Here is a 16,237-nt window from a genome sequence, read left to right as displayed (position 1 = left end):
AGCTAGTGTCTAGAAAGTAACTTGTACATTTGTAAATATTTTATAACAAATAAAGCTCATAAAATCAACGTTTTTCAAAAATATCTGTTTAGAAAAATTTATAAATGAAAATATTCATTTAATGAGTTTCGCATAATGCTAGTTCATTCATACTGCGTAAAAGTTATATTGCAAAATAGCGAATCTGCGACAAATAAACTAAATATCGTTTAGAATGTATGTACATATGTACTGTGCATAATATACTTAAATAAAACAAGTTTTTAAAATATGCTATAAAACTGAAACTTGTATTTACAAGCGTTGATTTGAATAAAAGAAAGTGAGTTGAAAGCGTAAATCAAATGGTAAACATACAAAATAGTTAAGCATGTGTAAGTTGCAAATAAACACATTATCAAATATTATTTAACCATAGCAATAAAGCAGAAAAATAATAAAGATATAGATATACATATGTATAATATATAAATAATAACTGGAATCAAAAATATTGCTAATAAAAATGAGAACAAAATTTACTGTTTTACTATAAATTCGTTTTAATTTCATACATAAATTCGTTACATTTCGCTGCCGCAAACTCATTTAACCAAGACATACACCAAGCATCAACATATTATAGACAGAGAACGTATATCATATACGATATCTGGAATCAGTTTAACGTACCAAGTGCAGGGTGGTCAAATTGAGGAAATAGTTTTTAATATATTAGAAAATAATAATACTTTATGTATCATAAACAAAAAATTCAAATTTATTTGTAGATTTATGCAATTCACACATTCTCTAAGAAATGCGATCAACAGTTAATATAAAACTAAGGAACTTCGCTTCAGTTAATTGTGAATTTCATAGTAGGAGCGCAGGTGTATGTAGATCCACGCTTAGCATGGCATGAAAAATGACGAAGCATTATGCTTGGTTGTACAAACGTCATATTAGTCAACCAAAATGTCGTTCCACGAGCAAGCTGTCAGTTTATTGTTGTTTGGTTGGCGATAAAAAGCATTTACTTCAAATGTTTCGTGAACTTTTTTAATAATTTGTTGATAAGCCAAATCGTAGCTAAATAAACGAAGCGCAAGTGTATAAAAGTGTTAATTTCATAATATATTTGTTAATTTGAATACTATAAAATTGTTTTATATTGTTTAAAACACGCTACTAGAAAAAGTTGCTAGTACAGCTGGCGCACAATTTATAATTGACACTGAAATATGTAAAGAGAGATATTCCTATCTTATAACTTCCTATCGCAGATTAACTGAATTTTAAAATACCGGAAAGCAAAAGTTACACACTTATTCGAAATGGATTTTCGACATACAGAAGTTCTTAAATTGCTCAGTATATATAGACAATATGAGTGTCTATGGAATTGCTTCAGTCCAGATTATAAGCAACCAGATATGAAGAAAAGTGCGTGGATAGAGCTGTCCATACATTTCGGGAAGGAAGTTGATGAATTAAAGAAAAAGATGAAACATTTACGCAATTGTTACTCTGCAGAAAGGAAAAAAGTAGAGGCCAGTAAAAATAAACATGGTATCCCAACATATGAACCACGCTTATATTATTACCAGCAGATGGATTTTTTAGCTCCTGTTGTATCCTTACGGAAATACTCTGAACAGGAAAATGTATGTTTTATATACTCACAATATTATTATTTATAATTGAATAACTTAATATGTTTAACTTTATAGAACGACGACCCGTTAGGCGAATCTAAGGGCAGTTCACCGAAACATGATTCAACTTTCAGCGATAGAAAGGTACATATTTAAACGTAATGAGCTTGCAATTTTTTTATAAATACAACTTATAAATTTAAATTTTAGAGACAACGTATGGATTCTAGTGATGCTGAGAGTGATCGTGCGTCATCTCACGCAGAGTTAAGAACAACAGTAAGACTACTATCACACATTGTAAAAGCTTAAATTTGCATCAATATAATTACTATTCGTACATTTACAGAAAGTACCTCTCGATTCAGATGATTCTCTTAGTATGATCCAAATTGAGCCAAAGCCTATCGTAAGATTAAAATATTTGATGATGTTATTAAATATATTATATATATAAATATGTCTCATTATATTGATTTCAGAAAAGACGTCTACTTGTCAATGATGTGTTGAAAGAGCAGACCCAAAAGGTTACAAAAAGCCACACGAGGTCATGTAAAGAGGACACATTTTGTGCTATGTTATGTAGCGAACTTAAATTGCTTAAATCCGAAGAGACCTATGACAATGTAACATCCGAAATTTTTACCGCAGTGAAAAACGCAAAGATTGCTGAACGTCAAAGGAATTATCAAACCGACATTGAAAGCAAAAGTTTTAACAGAAACTAAAGCATTACAAAGAAAGTGTAGAATTAAAATAAAAAATTATATTAAAAAGCAAAATATTCCGCTACGCGGTTATCTTGTTAAGAATTGTGATATTATTTATATCAGCGTTGAAGTGAACTTTTAAAACGCATTTGGTGTGCAAGTGCTGTAGATAATTTGAATCTATTATGTTTAAACCTTTGCACTCCGCACGATTTTGGACATTGGCTTTCAGCTAATTAGCACCACTTTACAACAGAAACAAACATTTACAATCCCTCGTATAACTTATTATAATTTTCGAACTAAATAATGAATTATAATGATATTGAACTAATGTTAGTTGGTTGAGATCGGGGAATGTTTATTTGTAAAAAAAAATATTTTTTTGTTTATAATTTTACAGAATATGAACCATTTTAAAACACTTCTCAATATGCATTACGGGCTGGTTAGTTCATGTTTGACAATAAAACTTTGTTTGTCACCTGCCACCAGCTGTTTTCCTGTCAGAACATACTGTACAATCTCGTTTTGTTCGTCCGACATCTGGAAGATGTATTTTATTACCTAATCTATTGTCCACAGAAGCTGTATTTGGGCGCGTTCTTGACATTCGAAAAACGCGCTTGAATTGGTTTATTACAAACTACACCACAAGTCAAGGACGTCATCTAAGTAATTTTACGGTATTCTATTTTACCACATATGGGTGATATGCTAGAATTACGATATCCCATGAGAGAGGAGACAACGGTATGCAAAGGGTTAATAATTTTGCATACTAATTTCATTTCCGTAAATAGGAGCAATGCATCTGTTAACAGTTAAAGTAATGTCATAATTTTAATGTCAGTTTACATTGCAATTCAAAAGAATAGAAGCCAGAGTAGTAATCAAGATAAACATAGGGAAATAAAGCAATTTAATGAATAAGTATTTCAAATAAATTAGAACCACTTAACCAATACCTTCAGTAGAACACTGAGGCCTCTTCTGTTCTTTCGCGTATAATATATAAATAAACCTGGTCGACTCAAAATCAGGATTTGTCAAGAGAAACGAAATTTTGAGTTTGCGTTACTCATCACACGATAATGAAACATGATTGATGGTATAATGTTTTTTTTTTTTTTGTTTTTCGGTTTACAAAGTATGGTAACACTTATTTTTTGTTTGGTTGCAACCATTTCTTATGGTATGAATAAGAGGACTTTTAATACAAAACAAATGTGTAGAACTGAAATAAATCCCAGTCCTAACTATTTGAGTACACGTTCAAAACTTAATAAATAATTTCATGAATTTTTTCAAACCTCCTAAAGATATCAAAAAGTCCTTTTAACGCAATTTTCTTTTACAACACTTTGAAATGTTATATTCACCACAGAACTGTCATCAATTCTGACACAATCAGCTGTAGCAGCCAACATCGCTTACTAAATTTATCTTGATGCGTATATCATTCTAAAAACGTTTAAAGAACATTTTAATATCATACCAAAAAGGTAAATAGTAAGATAAAGAATTTAAAGAAAAATGTGCGCTTTAATTACAACGTACTAATAAATTCAAAAATTGTTTATTTCTCAGTTTAAGCATTTAACAAGTGAATAGAAAACATATTACTGTATATTAGTGACATTTGCGTATATGTAAGTAATACTCCACAAAGCCAATAGATTGCCGTACATACAAAACCCCAAGAGGTTGAGAATGGATTGGAGGCAGGCGGAAATTTTCGACTTGATATCCATGTACAGAGAGTCTGAGTGCCTATGGAACTGCCTAAATCGTGAATATAAAGACGTGGACTTGAAAAAAAATGCATGGAGGGAAATCGCTACTTTCTTCGGAAGAAAAGTGGAGGACGTAAAGAAGAAAATAAAAAATTTGCGCACTAGTTACGTTATAGAGAAAAAGAAAGTCGAAAGAAAGAGGACCGAATCGGGAGAAACTGTGTATGAGCCCCGTTTATTCTACTATGATGAAATGACCTTTTTGGACCCTGTCGTAATTTTACGATTTTTTAATCCTACAGAACAAGTACGTACTCTCATTTTGTTTATGTATAAAATATGTACCAAATAAAAATATCTTGGACACTTATTTTGGTTAATAGTAATTTCTTAAAGATCAACCGAGTTAGTGGCAATTTTTTAATGTTATCAATTTATGACGATTGTATTTACAAAATATTTTGACAAGTTTTCTTTTGTTTTTTAAATTTAACAAAAAAAATATTTTTTTAGAATGCAGATCCTTTAACTGAAATGAAAAAACAGCGTTCTTCAAAAGTAAGACATATGATTGATGAAAAGGTAATTATATTTGCTTTAGWTAATTATGAAGATAATCTATATATTTTAAATATGTGTATTTATTTACCAATAATTTCAGAAAAAGCGCAAACTATTCAGTAATTCTCAGACGGAGCGATCACATTCGGAGCTTTCTCCTATAGTACGTGGTCTTCAATAACTCATTTATATGCCATTCAACTTATCTACTAATATTTTGAATTTCAGAAAAGACTGCGTGATATAAGTGATGTACATTTAGATAATGAACTACAAGACGAATCAGAAGAGGAAGAGCATCTAAGTAAGGAAGATACTTTTTGTGCAATGCTTTGCAGTGAACTTAAATCAGTTAAATCGGAAGACATATATGACAATGTGACATCTGAAATTTTTACCATCCTAAGGAATGCGAAAATGGCAGAACGTCAAATCGTGTACCAACCCGAAGAGATTACTAAAGTAGCTACTAAAACGATGTGAAGACACGTTTGATAACGAATGTGACTTTTTTAAGTCGATCCTGCACCTCCGCCACTATTTGCGAAGTGTTTTCTGCACTACCACAAAAATAAAATCTTCTAAATGAATATTATATTTGTCTAATATTAAAGAAACTATAGTGCGTGAACACGCAACTAACAACAAGCAAACCTTATAAATTACATATGTACATATATATACAAATGATACGATTTAGTATTATCTGCCTGTCTAATCGGTTGTTTATATGCGAACTAGTTCTGCAGTTTTTATTGATTAGAAATTTACACACGCCCTTCTCTTTCCAAGAAGCTACTCATCTGTCGGAAGCGCTGATATCGGACTACTAAAGAATTTAGCTGCTTTACAAACTGACCTTAAAGTAGTAGTTTTGTATAATTTTTTTTTTTTTTACTTAAGATGCTTTCACGAAACTTGGGATAGATTATTCTCCAAAGCAGCGTTGGTTTACAATAGATTTTAAAATTACCTTCTGCACACACACACACACACACGAAGACTTCGTTTGCCACACACACATTTTGTTCTGGTTCGTTTGAATTATTTCATTAATTCTTTGCTAATGAGAAATATTTATGATTTAGATGAGGTATATAGGAATTTGCGAATTTGGTAAGTAAGGGGAGGCATAAAGAATGCAATAGCCAACCAGAGAATTTTATAATAATCTTGGAATAAATGTGACGTTTTCGTATTTTTGTTACATCTTTCAACAATTTTTTATGAAAAAAAAAAATAATAAAAACATATTTAAGAACTCCTGATATATGACAAGCGCCTATACTCAGCGCAAATGTACATTTTCATATGAAATTGCGCAAGCAGAGCAGAGTGAAAGTTGACGGAAACCGAGCGAAAAGCACTGACCCGCGCTGAAATAACGCATATATTACATTTTCAAAAAATTTTTATTTATCGTCTTAAATCTTTATAAAAGCGGTGAAATTCAGCGCCGATAGGTTTTAAGTACCGCAGAGTGGATACCAGATTCACCACTGAATTCGACGGGTACTTTCATTTTATTCTGTTTAGTTCTACTCTGTTTCTGGTTCGTAACAGCTTCTTTTAACCGCAAAAGACCGAGTAGGCAATTGAGAAGCAAAGTCCTCTCTCGAACAAAAACCAAACTCTATAAATCACTCATAACTCCCTTCCCGCTATATGCGGCTACGCTGGGCAGGTCATGTTGTCCGAATGTAAAGTATTCGACGCTGTACCCGCCGGGGGAAGCAGAGGAAGAGGACCAGGTGAAGAAAGACCTGGCTACGCTTGGAATATCCAATTGGCGCCACGTAGCCAAAAGAAGAAACGACTGGCGCGCTGTTAACTCGGCTATAAGCGGTGTCTACGCCAATTAAGAAGAAGACTACTTCCCAATAAATAATTAAAATTGTCATAAATTTGGACTTGAATATATTAAAGCGAGTTTTTAATAAGGTCTGAAGAATAAGAGAATTCCCGTCATACATTTTCCCTTGAATATATCAGCTTCGACTTTGGCCAGCGTCCACTCTGCGGTGATTGTGCGATTTCATATGAAAACTTACGCACACAGTTTTGAAGCAGATTTCTCACCCACTCTGCAGACATTCTAATTTTTAACCGGCGTCACCAGAGAATGTATGTATGTATATCATATGATATTATATTAGATTATGTTACTGTTCAAATATAAAGAACATTATAATAACTAGATCTAAAAAAAACTTACTTTTATATCACAATTTCCGCAATGATAATTATTTAATACGCGTTGATACAGGAAATAACTGTTTTGCCTATGACTTTTAAAATCGGATTACCATTTCAACGTAAATAGCGTTAACAACACTTTTCAATGCTATTTTCACCACAGTCATCAATTCTGACACAATCAGCTGTAGCAGCCAACATCGCTTACTAAATTTATCTTGATGCGTATATCATTCTAAAAACGTTTAAAGAACATTTTAATATCATACCAAAAAGGTAAATAGTAAGATAAAGAATTTAAAGAAAAATGTGCGCTTTAATTACAACGTACTAATAAATTCAAAAATTGTTTATTTCTCAGTTTAAGCATTTAACAAGTGAATAGAAAACATATTACTGTATATTAGTGACATTTGCGTATATGTAAGTAATACTCCACAAAGCCAATAGATTGCCGTACATACAAAACCCCAAGAGGTTGAGAATGGATTGGAGGCAGGCGGAAATTTTCGACTTGATATCCATGTACAGAGAGTCTGAGTGCCTATGGAACTGCCTAAATCGTGAATATAAAGACGTGGACTTGAAAAAAAATGCATGGAGGGAAATCGCTACTTTCTTCGGAAGAAAAGTGGAGGACGTAAAGAAGAAAATAAAAAATTTGCGCACTAGTTACGTTATAGAGAAAAAGAAAGTCGAAAGAAAGAGGACCGAATCGGGAGAAACTGTGTATGAGCCCCGTTTATTCTACTATGATGAAATGACCTTTTTGGACCCTGTCGTAATTTTACGATTTTTTAATCCTACAGAACAAGTACGTACTCTCATTTTGTTTATGTATAAAATATGTACCAAATAAAAATATCTTGGACACTTATTTTGGTTAATAGTAATTTCTTAAAGATCAACCGAGTTAGTGGCAATTTTTTAATGTTATCAATTTATGACGATTGTATTTACAAAATATTTTGACAAGTTTTCTTTTGTTTTTTAAATTTAACAAAAAAAATATTTTTTTAGAATGCAGATCCTTTAACTGAAATGAAAAAACAGCGTTCTTCAAAAGTAAGACATATGATTGATGAAAAGGTAATTATATTTGCTTTAGTTAATTATGAAGATAATCTATATATTTTAAAWATGTGTATTTATTTACCAATAATTTCAGAAAAAGCGCAAACTATTCAGTAATTCTCAGACGGAGCGATCACATTCGGAGTTTTCTCCTATAGTACGTTTTCTTCAATAACTCATTTATATGCCATTCAACTTATCTACAAATATTTTGCATTTCAGAAGAGACTGCGTGATATAAGCGATGTACATTTAGATAATGAACTACAAGACGAATTAGAAGAGGAAAAGCTTTTAAGTAAAGAAGATACTTTTTGTGCAATGCTTTGCAGTGAACTTAAATCCCTTAAATCAAAAGACATATATGACAATGTGACATTCGAAATTTTTACTATCCTAAGGAATGCTAAAATGGCAGAACGTCAAGAAATATACCAACCCGAAGAGATTACCAAAGTAGCTAGTATAAAGATGTGAAGGTACGGCTTCTTCACAACAAAAGTAGCGCCCACGTATCGGAAGAAGGAATTTTTAAAGAGCATTTGAGAAATATGCCATTACCACACCTATAATAATAATTTTAAAGCAATTGTAAATATTTCTACTTATATACATACATACAGCCGTTGACAACTAATTAGTAATGCTCCCTTTATTATAGGTGGCTGATGAATATAATGATAAAAAATTTTTATATACCGTCACTTATAATTCCTAAAAGTCTTGCATTGTTCGTGTTACTCTATTTACTACTAAATTCACTCTGTTTTGTAGTTATGAAGTTAAAGCTCTTTTAATTTTTACCAAATAGTAAATGCGTTACGATATAGAAGTTGTATTAAGTGCGACAACTAATTAGAAACAGTTGTTTAAGGAATTAAAATTTCTTAATGTGTTAATTTTTCTTAATAATATTATTGACCTCTGGTAAGGGTGGGTTTCAAAGTTGTGGTTTAAAATATAACAAAATGTATTAATGAAATTTTTTAATGAGGAAACGCTGCAGCTGCTGTACACCTACCCTTCGCAGCTAGATTTTTAACCTTCCTCGGCCTGGAAATTTCGAATAACGTCAAATGCTCAAAAAACTTTTTTTGAATGTCCTTAAGCATATACACAATTTTAAAGCTATTTTCAATATTGCATGCAAAAAAAAAAAACCGAAAAACTTCAACAGAAATATACCGCAGAATTAACACTATCTCTTGAAGAGACCCAAAAATAGAGTTCCACTGACATTGTACATGAAATTTAAGATGAATATAATAGCTAACTATTGAAGAAAACAATTTCCCGGGGTTTGGTCTTATCTGAACTTCACGCAGGAACCCACTTCGGACTAAAATTCGTAGAAACAACGCGTAGGCTTTGCCAACTCTAATTGGTCTAAGACAACAAATCAACGGAGGTATGTCGTTTGGAACGATGTAACCAAAATTAATCACTTAGGTGCTGATGGTCGAAGGTATATTCGCCGTCTAATAATTTGCTCCTCCCTATGTGTTGGTCCACTTCACAAGATAAATGAAATTTGAAATTAGGAGAAATGCGTCGATATTCTAAAAAATGTCATGTTTAAGGTAGACAACAATTCAAAGCATATATCTAAGTTGACACAAAAGTTTTTTAATGAAAATTCTATAAATGTTTACGAGTGGGAATCGTACAGCCCAGACTTAAACCCTATAGAACATCTCTGGGTGATATTAAAAGAGCCATGTACACCAAAAATATCCCAAATATGGACGTTCTTTCTGATGAAATTAGAACGGCATGGCAAGCTACACCATTGGTGCGCTATCAGAGTCTCATAACGTAAATTTGGAATCGATATGAAGCAATATTAAAGTAAAAGAAATAACCAACAAAATACTGACTGAAAGCTAGTTTTTGTAATATCATTATTTTGGGTTGATAAAATATTTTCGTTTCTAATTAGTTGTCGCACTCAATTCGTTGATTCCACATGTTTTTGTTAAAATCTTCAAAACAAAAACGAATTTTAAACAACATATTTACTATTGGAGTTTAACATACGTTTCAATAAAATAAGTGATTTTACAACAAATATACGTGTTTTATTGGAAAATAACAACATTTAATTCAAAATAAGTGACGTTTCTAATTAGCTGGCAACGGCTGTACGTATGCACAAAATAAGAAAGCTTGATATAATATAGGATACCGTGCTTTTTTCGTTCAGAATTAACATCTTATTTTTGTATGGTTTATTAAAATGTTAATTTGTACGTAACAACATGTATTTAAGTAAGTTTTGAGATGTAAAGTACAAGGCTGGTCCGAGAAAATTTACCGCCCTAGGCTAATGTCAAATTTTGCGACCTAAGGCTACAGTAACATGTTCAGGGTATAAGTATGTAAAGAATATTAGCCAAAATGCGGCCCTAAAATTCTTGCACCCTAGGCAATTCCCTAATTCATCTATATAGATGGGCCGGCCCTGCATAGACATTACATACAAATTTCTAAAAAATTCTAAAGCAGTTCATAAAATTAAAAAAAAAACACGAAATGTATCCATTTACCAATTTCCGCCCGTTCCCACGACAGTCGGCTCTAAGTAATTGGAATTGACCTGGAATGTTAGGCGGCCAAGGACTGGCAACTCGTCACCATTTCTTGAAGTTACTACCGGAATGTTTTCGGTCACTATAACAACAACAATCAATTTCGCTTAGATAACCACTGCTACAACAACGACCAATTTCGCCTATAGTTTTGCCTGCATAGCTTTTATTTTTTCTTTAGTTATATATCTTAAAGCTAAATCAGATGATGAATTTGCATTAACCCTTTCGCGATGTTATCAGAATGACACATACGGCTATAACCTACGTGATGTTTTTGTCCCACTCACGAAAACTTCCGTTATAGTTAACAAAAAAAAAAAAAAAAAATCGGATTGGGACACTAACTTAAATCTGATTACTTCTGCAATGGCACACAATAAGCTACTACATATAAAACCAATGCAGTAGACGTCGCCTATGTCCGACGTGTTTATATACCTTGTGCTCACACAATTAAGCCACATAAACGTTATGGTGTACAAATTCATAAAAGTTGAATTTTATTGATAAATCGAAAAAAAAAGTTTCACAAAATTAAAAGAAAGTACTTAAACTTTATTGTACTTATAGTTTTTTAAAGGTAAATTTTAATGTAAAAGCAAAAATCTGTTTTCTTCTTCATTGGTATGTATTTTTCGTGCTCATATAATTAAGCCACCTGCAAAAATAAGCTGTCAGATAAAAGAATTCGATGTTTTGTTCAAAAAAACTTGCCTTATTTAGACTAATATCTTGTTGGGAATCCCTTTGCAAAATTACTTCCCTGCAGCGTTGGTTCATTGTACGGACTAGTGTGTTACATTGGTCCGGAATAATTTTGCTCCATTCTTCATTTACAATTTGCCACAACGTAGCCTTATTTGACGGTTTTCTCGCCGCAACTGCCCTTTTAATAATCCCCCATAGATTCTCTATAGGGTTTAAATCCGGGCTTTGGGTAGGCCACTCAAGACACTTGATACGGTTCATCGCAAACCAGTCCTTAACGACCCTGGAGCAGTGCTGTGGGTCGTTATCCTGTTGAAACATCCATGCTAGTGGTAAATTATCGACGTAATTTTTATCTAGGTGTTCGGCTAAAATGTCTCTGTACATACTGCCAGTCATTTTGCCCTCAATTTGTACAAGTGGTCCTACTCCGCATGAAGTAAAACACCCCCATACCATGACTGATGATCCACCATGTTTGACAGTTTTTTTAGTATACCGTGGGTTCAGTTCTTGTAGTGGTGGTCGCCTGGCATAGGGTCTACCGTCATTCCCAAAGACATTAAATTTAGATTCACTACCACTAGATCCCAGAATTTTGAGTCCTTTTGCAGGTGCTCTCTTGCAAACGATAGCCTTCGTTTGATGTTCCTTTTTGTAACGATCGGTTTGCTTCGTGCAATTCGCCCATTTAAGAAATTTTCCTGTAATCTCCGTCGGACTGTCTGTGCTGATACCCGTACATCATGATTTTGCTCAATTTGGGCTCTAATTTCACTCGAGGTCAAAAAAGGATCTATCTTGCTCATCCGTACTATCTGCCTGTCGTCGTTAGGAGTTGTTTTTCTGGGTTTTTTACGGGGCAGATTTTCAAAAGTCTTATGTTTTTTAAAATATTGTAAAGCATTCTTAACCTTTCCCCTAGAAAAGGTTAAATATTCCACTACTTTCGCAATATTTTTGAACTTTTGGTAACATTCCCATATGACTCTTCTTTCACATGGAACTGTACTTTTGTTTTTACCCATTGTTTAGAAAACTTTCAAAAAACGTTTTTAAATTAAATGGAACCAATAAACGTTTCACTTTTTTAATAATTTTTTTTACACAGACAGTGATTGCAAAGCTTTTGTAACACTGGCTTAATTATGTGAGCACAAGTGTACGATTTTTTTCTATGTCGGCATATACCGACGTGTCCAATTTAAGCCATTCGTTGTATCGGATTATGCCGACGTGTCCGCGAAAGGGTTAAACAGGACTTATATCTGATCGAGGTCTATGATTAAGTAAAGATGAATAAAACAACAACAAATGCCAGTCAATTTGATGGTTTATTGGTGTGATGCTAAGGGAACTAAGTTAAGTTGCGTATACGCTATGGTGGCCTATTTGTTATATTTTCATCAAAATGCAACAATAATAACAGCTCATAACTTTTTTAAAAATATGCTGAGTATAACGGTATACACTTATTACTTATTCTTATTCTTATTAATTAAATTATCAATTTTCGACCAACAATGCTCTCTATAAAGTCCGAGTAATTAAACACTTTTGTAATCAAGAAAAATTTTTTTGTAGGCCAGTGTTATTGGCTTATTCACATAAATTGCCAGAAGCCAATATTTGAAACGGCTGACCTCATGCAGGACAGTACCATACAAGCTAACATTACTTGGTGTATGCCAGGGCGTATGAGTGATGCGCGGTGCGGTGGCTGGCAAGTGCTTGCAAACATAGTATATGAGGAAATTAAAATGAGAATTGTAGGTAAACTAGAGCTGTGAGCTGACATCTACTAGCGTGAATGTGGTTCATCCTATCTACTATACCGACTACTGATGTGCACAGAGCTGCACCAAACTAAAAAGTTATTTTTGCAGGCCAGTGTATGAGTTGCCTGAAAAGATTGCATGCGTTTAACAAAATTTTAAATTTTTTTTAACAATCTTTACTTTTATAGATACTGTTGGATCAGAGGAGAAAAACTCCACTGTTGTAAATTTGTTAGCATGCAAGCAATTTGCTGTAGTCAACACAAAACGTTTGTCAATTAAAGTGCCTCTGCAGAATTCCACAAATTGTGAAGCAGATGCTAAAATTAACTTTATGCAAGACGGTTTGCGACGGTTTGCGACCGATATTAGTCACCCGAACTCATTCATTTGTAATCTTCTCGCAAGCTTGAAATAACAGAAAACGCACAGAAATTCAGCGAAAAAACAATGTATTAGATAACACTTATAAATACGATGAAAAGTCGCCAAAGTGGAGGTGTTATTATTTAAGAGTTAAAGATTTATTTTAGCACGTCCAATTAAGAGTTTATTTAAAATTACATTTTCATTCAAACTTGGCTTTACTTAAATGGTTAAAGCTTCAACTTCATCAATTTGTGTATAAATACTGTGTTTTACTGATGAGTCTGCAAAACAAATCGGAACTTACCACGCTCCGCGGGACATTTTTGACGGTTGCTTAAATCTTCTAGTTTCGTTTCTAACTTAGAGAGTCTCTCCCTCCACCGTTACTGCGTTGCTTTGATTGCCGCCGACAGCCCGAAAATTTCATTAACAACAAATACAACTTATAGAAAGAGTTGGACATATTTAAGCTGAAAGGGAAATATGACTCACCTTTGACTCCACAATTCCACCATCGCTTTGACTTCTGCCAACGACCTAAAAGTTTCATTAACAACAAATTTCAAGAGTACATCTTATAGTAAAAGTTGGACATATTTAAGCATTGCGCAAAATATTAATCTGCAGGTTTATTAAATCTTCTAATTTCCTTCCCAATTTAGACACTTTTTGAGTAATCCTGAAAATTTCACTAACAAATTTCAATAGTACAACTGAAACATAGTACAATCTGAGAGAAAGAGTTTGACTCCCGTGCATCCTCTAAAACACTTTGCTTTCCGTCGATTGATTTCGCTAAGGTAAGAAATTGGTCTATATCCCACCCGGCATCCACGTATATTGTTAATGGCACATCATCCGTATAAAGCTCGGGATTAGCATTCTCTGCGCTCGCCGCTAGTAGCAGAGCGACGATGAGTCCAATAAATACGATTTTATTTTCCATTCTATAGGTTTAAATCAATTGGCTTTGAAGAAAGGAAATCACATACTATATAATTTAATATATGCAATTTATGACATAATATTATTGTATAAACTTTTCTGAAGAAATGCATGGTCTTATGCTTTTTGGATGCTTTTTATGGAAAGAAATTTTTTAATCTCGTATGTTTTTCTTTAGAAAAGAAGGGAACCTCTGAATGGACCACCCTTAATAAGTGATGTACCATTTCGATGGTCCATCCGGTGGTTCTCACCGTCATCATTTTTGAAGAAATATGAACCGATGATTCTGCCGCACACAAACATCACCAACCCATTTGTTTTCTGGAAGAAATAGCAGCTCTTCAATCCCTTCAAATTGCTCTTCGTCCTAAATGCGGTAGCTTCGCTTATTTACAAGCTCAAGCCTTGAGCCAAAAAATGAGCCTGCTCGCTGAATAAAATTTAGCTCGAAAATGACGGATCAGACAGACGGACATGCCTAAATCGACTCAGCTCGACATACTGATCATTTATATATACAATTTATAGGGTTACATTACAAACTTCGTGACAAACTTAATATACCCTGTTCAGGTTATAAAAATGTATAACAGTTTTATTTTTATAACGGCCTGAATTTGTAACAAAACTTATGGCGGACTAAATACACATCCATACAAGCGAATAATACATTTGTATGTATATACATGCATATACACATTTACATATGTAAGTATACATATGTGTAGGTGTATGCAAATATACTTACTCATATTCACACACGTATAACAAATACATATACGTAACGCGGCATATTTATGCAAATGATTATCAATTTTGAACAGGAATGCAGAAATTTTGGAACAGAAACCCTAAACAAGCATCCTTTCAGCGGAAGAGCGAAAAAATTAACCACTCGCCAAACAAAAACAAACTTAGACATACTTATGTATATACTCATGTGGTGTGAGAGCGGGAGACGAACTCAACCGCCATGGGGAGCACAATCATCAGTAAGTGGTTGTGCATATACACATGTATGTATTTACCAAAATATACGCACTGACTTACAAACATACATACACAAAAACAAATATAATATTGCTTTGCCACATGAGCTTATTCGGTATACGCGAGTTCGGCAAGGTTAAGTTCTGTCGTCAGGATAAATATACGATGAACTTTGTTGTGTTGTGTTTTTTTTTCTGATTTTTTGCGGGGTCGACGTGTAAGCAAAAAATAGTAAGGCTTTGTTCATATTTTGAAAATTCTTAATTTATTCTTCCAAATCTATGGCATCCCTCTTGACCGAACTACATTATGCGAACGTTTTTTCCAATCGTTGAAACAGTTGTTAAAGTGAATTTTCGGAATAGACTTCAATGCGCGCGGCGATTCATGTTTGATGTCTTCAATTGACTGTTTCCACGGAGCGGTCGTTTGAGTTTGCTGAATAGCCAGAAGTCACACGGAGCTAAATCAGGCGAATACGGTGTCTGCAGCCGAGATTGGTTGAAAATTTGGCGAAAAACTCACGAAGAATCAAAGCAGTATGCGATGATGCATTATCGTGTTGCAGAAACTAAGAGTTGTCGGCCCACAGTCCCGGAGTCTTTTTACAAATATCACAAATAGCTTCGCGCAAATGACGTAAACACTATTTCTTGTTAACAGTATGGCGGGTCGGAGGCAATACGGAGTGCACCACACCTCAATAATTGAAGGAAACTGTCAAGTTAACATTGATTTTTAACCTGCTTTGCTGTGGTTTTTTCGGCTCCGGCTCACCTTTGCCACGATATACGGCCGATTGATCGTCTGTTTCGGGGTCGTAAGCGTAGATCCAAAACTCTTCGCCAGTAATAATATGTTTCCTGACATGCTAGTAGTCGGGAAGCATTTTTGCATAGACATTAACACGACGCTGTTGCTCGAACAAATTTAGCG

At 33.7% G+C, this 16,237-nt stretch overlaps 4 protein-coding genes across 5 annotated transcripts; 3 read left to right on the top strand and 1 right to left on the bottom strand.

Annotated features, from left to right (window-relative positions):
* The first annotated feature begins 967 nt into the window (after positions 1–967).
* On the top strand, positions 968–2,422 carry LOC108972463. The gene is made up of 5 exons (XM_018939061.1): positions 968–1,646; positions 1,713–1,781; positions 1,848–1,916; positions 1,987–2,046; positions 2,120–2,422. The coding sequence occupies exons 1-5, from the start codon at positions 1,317–1,319 to the stop codon at positions 2,366–2,368; spliced, it is 777 nt and encodes a 258-aa protein (XP_018794606.1). The 5' UTR covers positions 968–1,316; the 3' UTR covers positions 2,369–2,422.
* A 1,477-nt stretch (positions 2,423–3,899) lies between these two features.
* Positions 3,900–5,337, top strand: LOC108972464 (the record flags this gene model as incomplete). Its single annotated transcript, XM_018939063.1, is given in 4 exon segments — positions 3,900–4,393; positions 4,600–4,668; positions 4,748–4,810; positions 4,876–5,337. Coding segments are annotated over 4 exon segments (717 nt in total). The 3' UTR covers positions 5,131–5,337.
* Positions 5,338–7,027: 1,690 nt separating this feature from the next.
* On the top strand, positions 7,028–8,816 carry LOC108972392. Of its 2 annotated transcripts, XR_001993628.1 has the most exons (6): positions 7,028–7,119; positions 7,205–7,657; positions 7,864–7,932; positions 8,012–8,074; positions 8,140–8,508; positions 8,579–8,816. XR_001993628.1 is itself a non-coding variant. In XM_018938948.1 (5 exons), the coding sequence occupies exons 2-5, from the start codon at positions 7,328–7,330 to the stop codon at positions 8,392–8,394; spliced, it is 717 nt and encodes a 238-aa protein (XP_018794493.1). In that variant the 5' UTR covers positions 7,028–7,119; positions 7,205–7,327; the 3' UTR covers positions 8,395–8,816. The 2 variants fall into 2 exon arrangements, 1 of the variants encoding a protein (XP_018794493.1); XM_018938948.1 differs by having other exon boundaries at positions 8,140–8,816.
* A 4,322-nt stretch (positions 8,817–13,138) lies between these two features.
* LOC108972364 lies at positions 13,139–14,309 on the bottom strand. The gene is made up of 2 exons (XM_018938917.1): positions 14,113–14,309; positions 13,139–13,283 (listed from the first exon to the last, which is right to left on the bottom strand). Exons 1-2 carry the CDS (start codon positions 14,307–14,309, stop codon positions 13,139–13,141), a joined length of 342 nt encoding a protein of 113 aa, XP_018794462.1.
* Positions 14,310–16,237: the final 1,928 nt, after the last annotated feature.

This window comes from Bactrocera latifrons, unplaced genomic scaffold, assembly GCF_001853355.1.
Source record: "Bactrocera latifrons isolate USDA-ARS-PBARC rearing strain unplaced genomic scaffold, ASM185335v1 scaffold_4, whole genome shotgun sequence".
Taxonomy (NCBI): Eukaryota; Metazoa; Arthropoda; class Insecta; order Diptera; family Tephritidae; genus Bactrocera; species Bactrocera latifrons.
The sequence above is the reverse complement of the archived record's forward strand: the minus strand, read 5'-3'. Positions and strand labels throughout refer to the sequence as shown.

Bases quoted from the DNA above. Each gene is read 5' to 3' on its own strand.
- LOC108972463 (XM_018939061.1), top strand. From the start codon at position 1,317: ATGGATTTTCGACATACAGAAGTTCTTAAATTGCTCAGTATATATAGA. The intron at 1,782-1,847 runs GTACATATTTAA...TTTAAATTTTAG, and splicing joins CAACTTTCAGCGATAGAAAG to AGACAACGTATGGATTCTAG. The intron at 1,917-1,986 runs GTAAGACTACTA...GTACATTTACAG, and splicing joins ACGCAGAGTTAAGAACAACA to AAAGTACCTCTCGATTCAGA.
- LOC108972364 (XM_018938917.1), bottom strand. From the start codon at position 14,309: ATGGAAAATAAAATCGTATTTATTGGACTCATCGTCGCTCTGCTACTA. The intron at 13,284-14,112 runs GTCAAACTCTTT...GGAATTCTGCAG, and splicing joins GTTTTAGAGGATGCACGGGA to AGGCACTTTAATTGACAAAC.
- LOC108972392 (XM_018938948.1), top strand. From the start codon at position 7,328: ATGGATTGGAGGCAGGCGGAAATTTTCGACTTGATATCCATGTACAGA. The intron at 7,933-8,011 runs GTAATTATATTT...CAATAATTTCAG, and splicing joins GACATATGATTGATGAAAAG to AAAAAGCGCAAACTATTCAG. The intron at 8,075-8,139 runs GTACGTTTTCTT...TTTGCATTTCAG, and splicing joins ATTCGGAGTTTTCTCCTATA to AAGAGACTGCGTGATATAAG.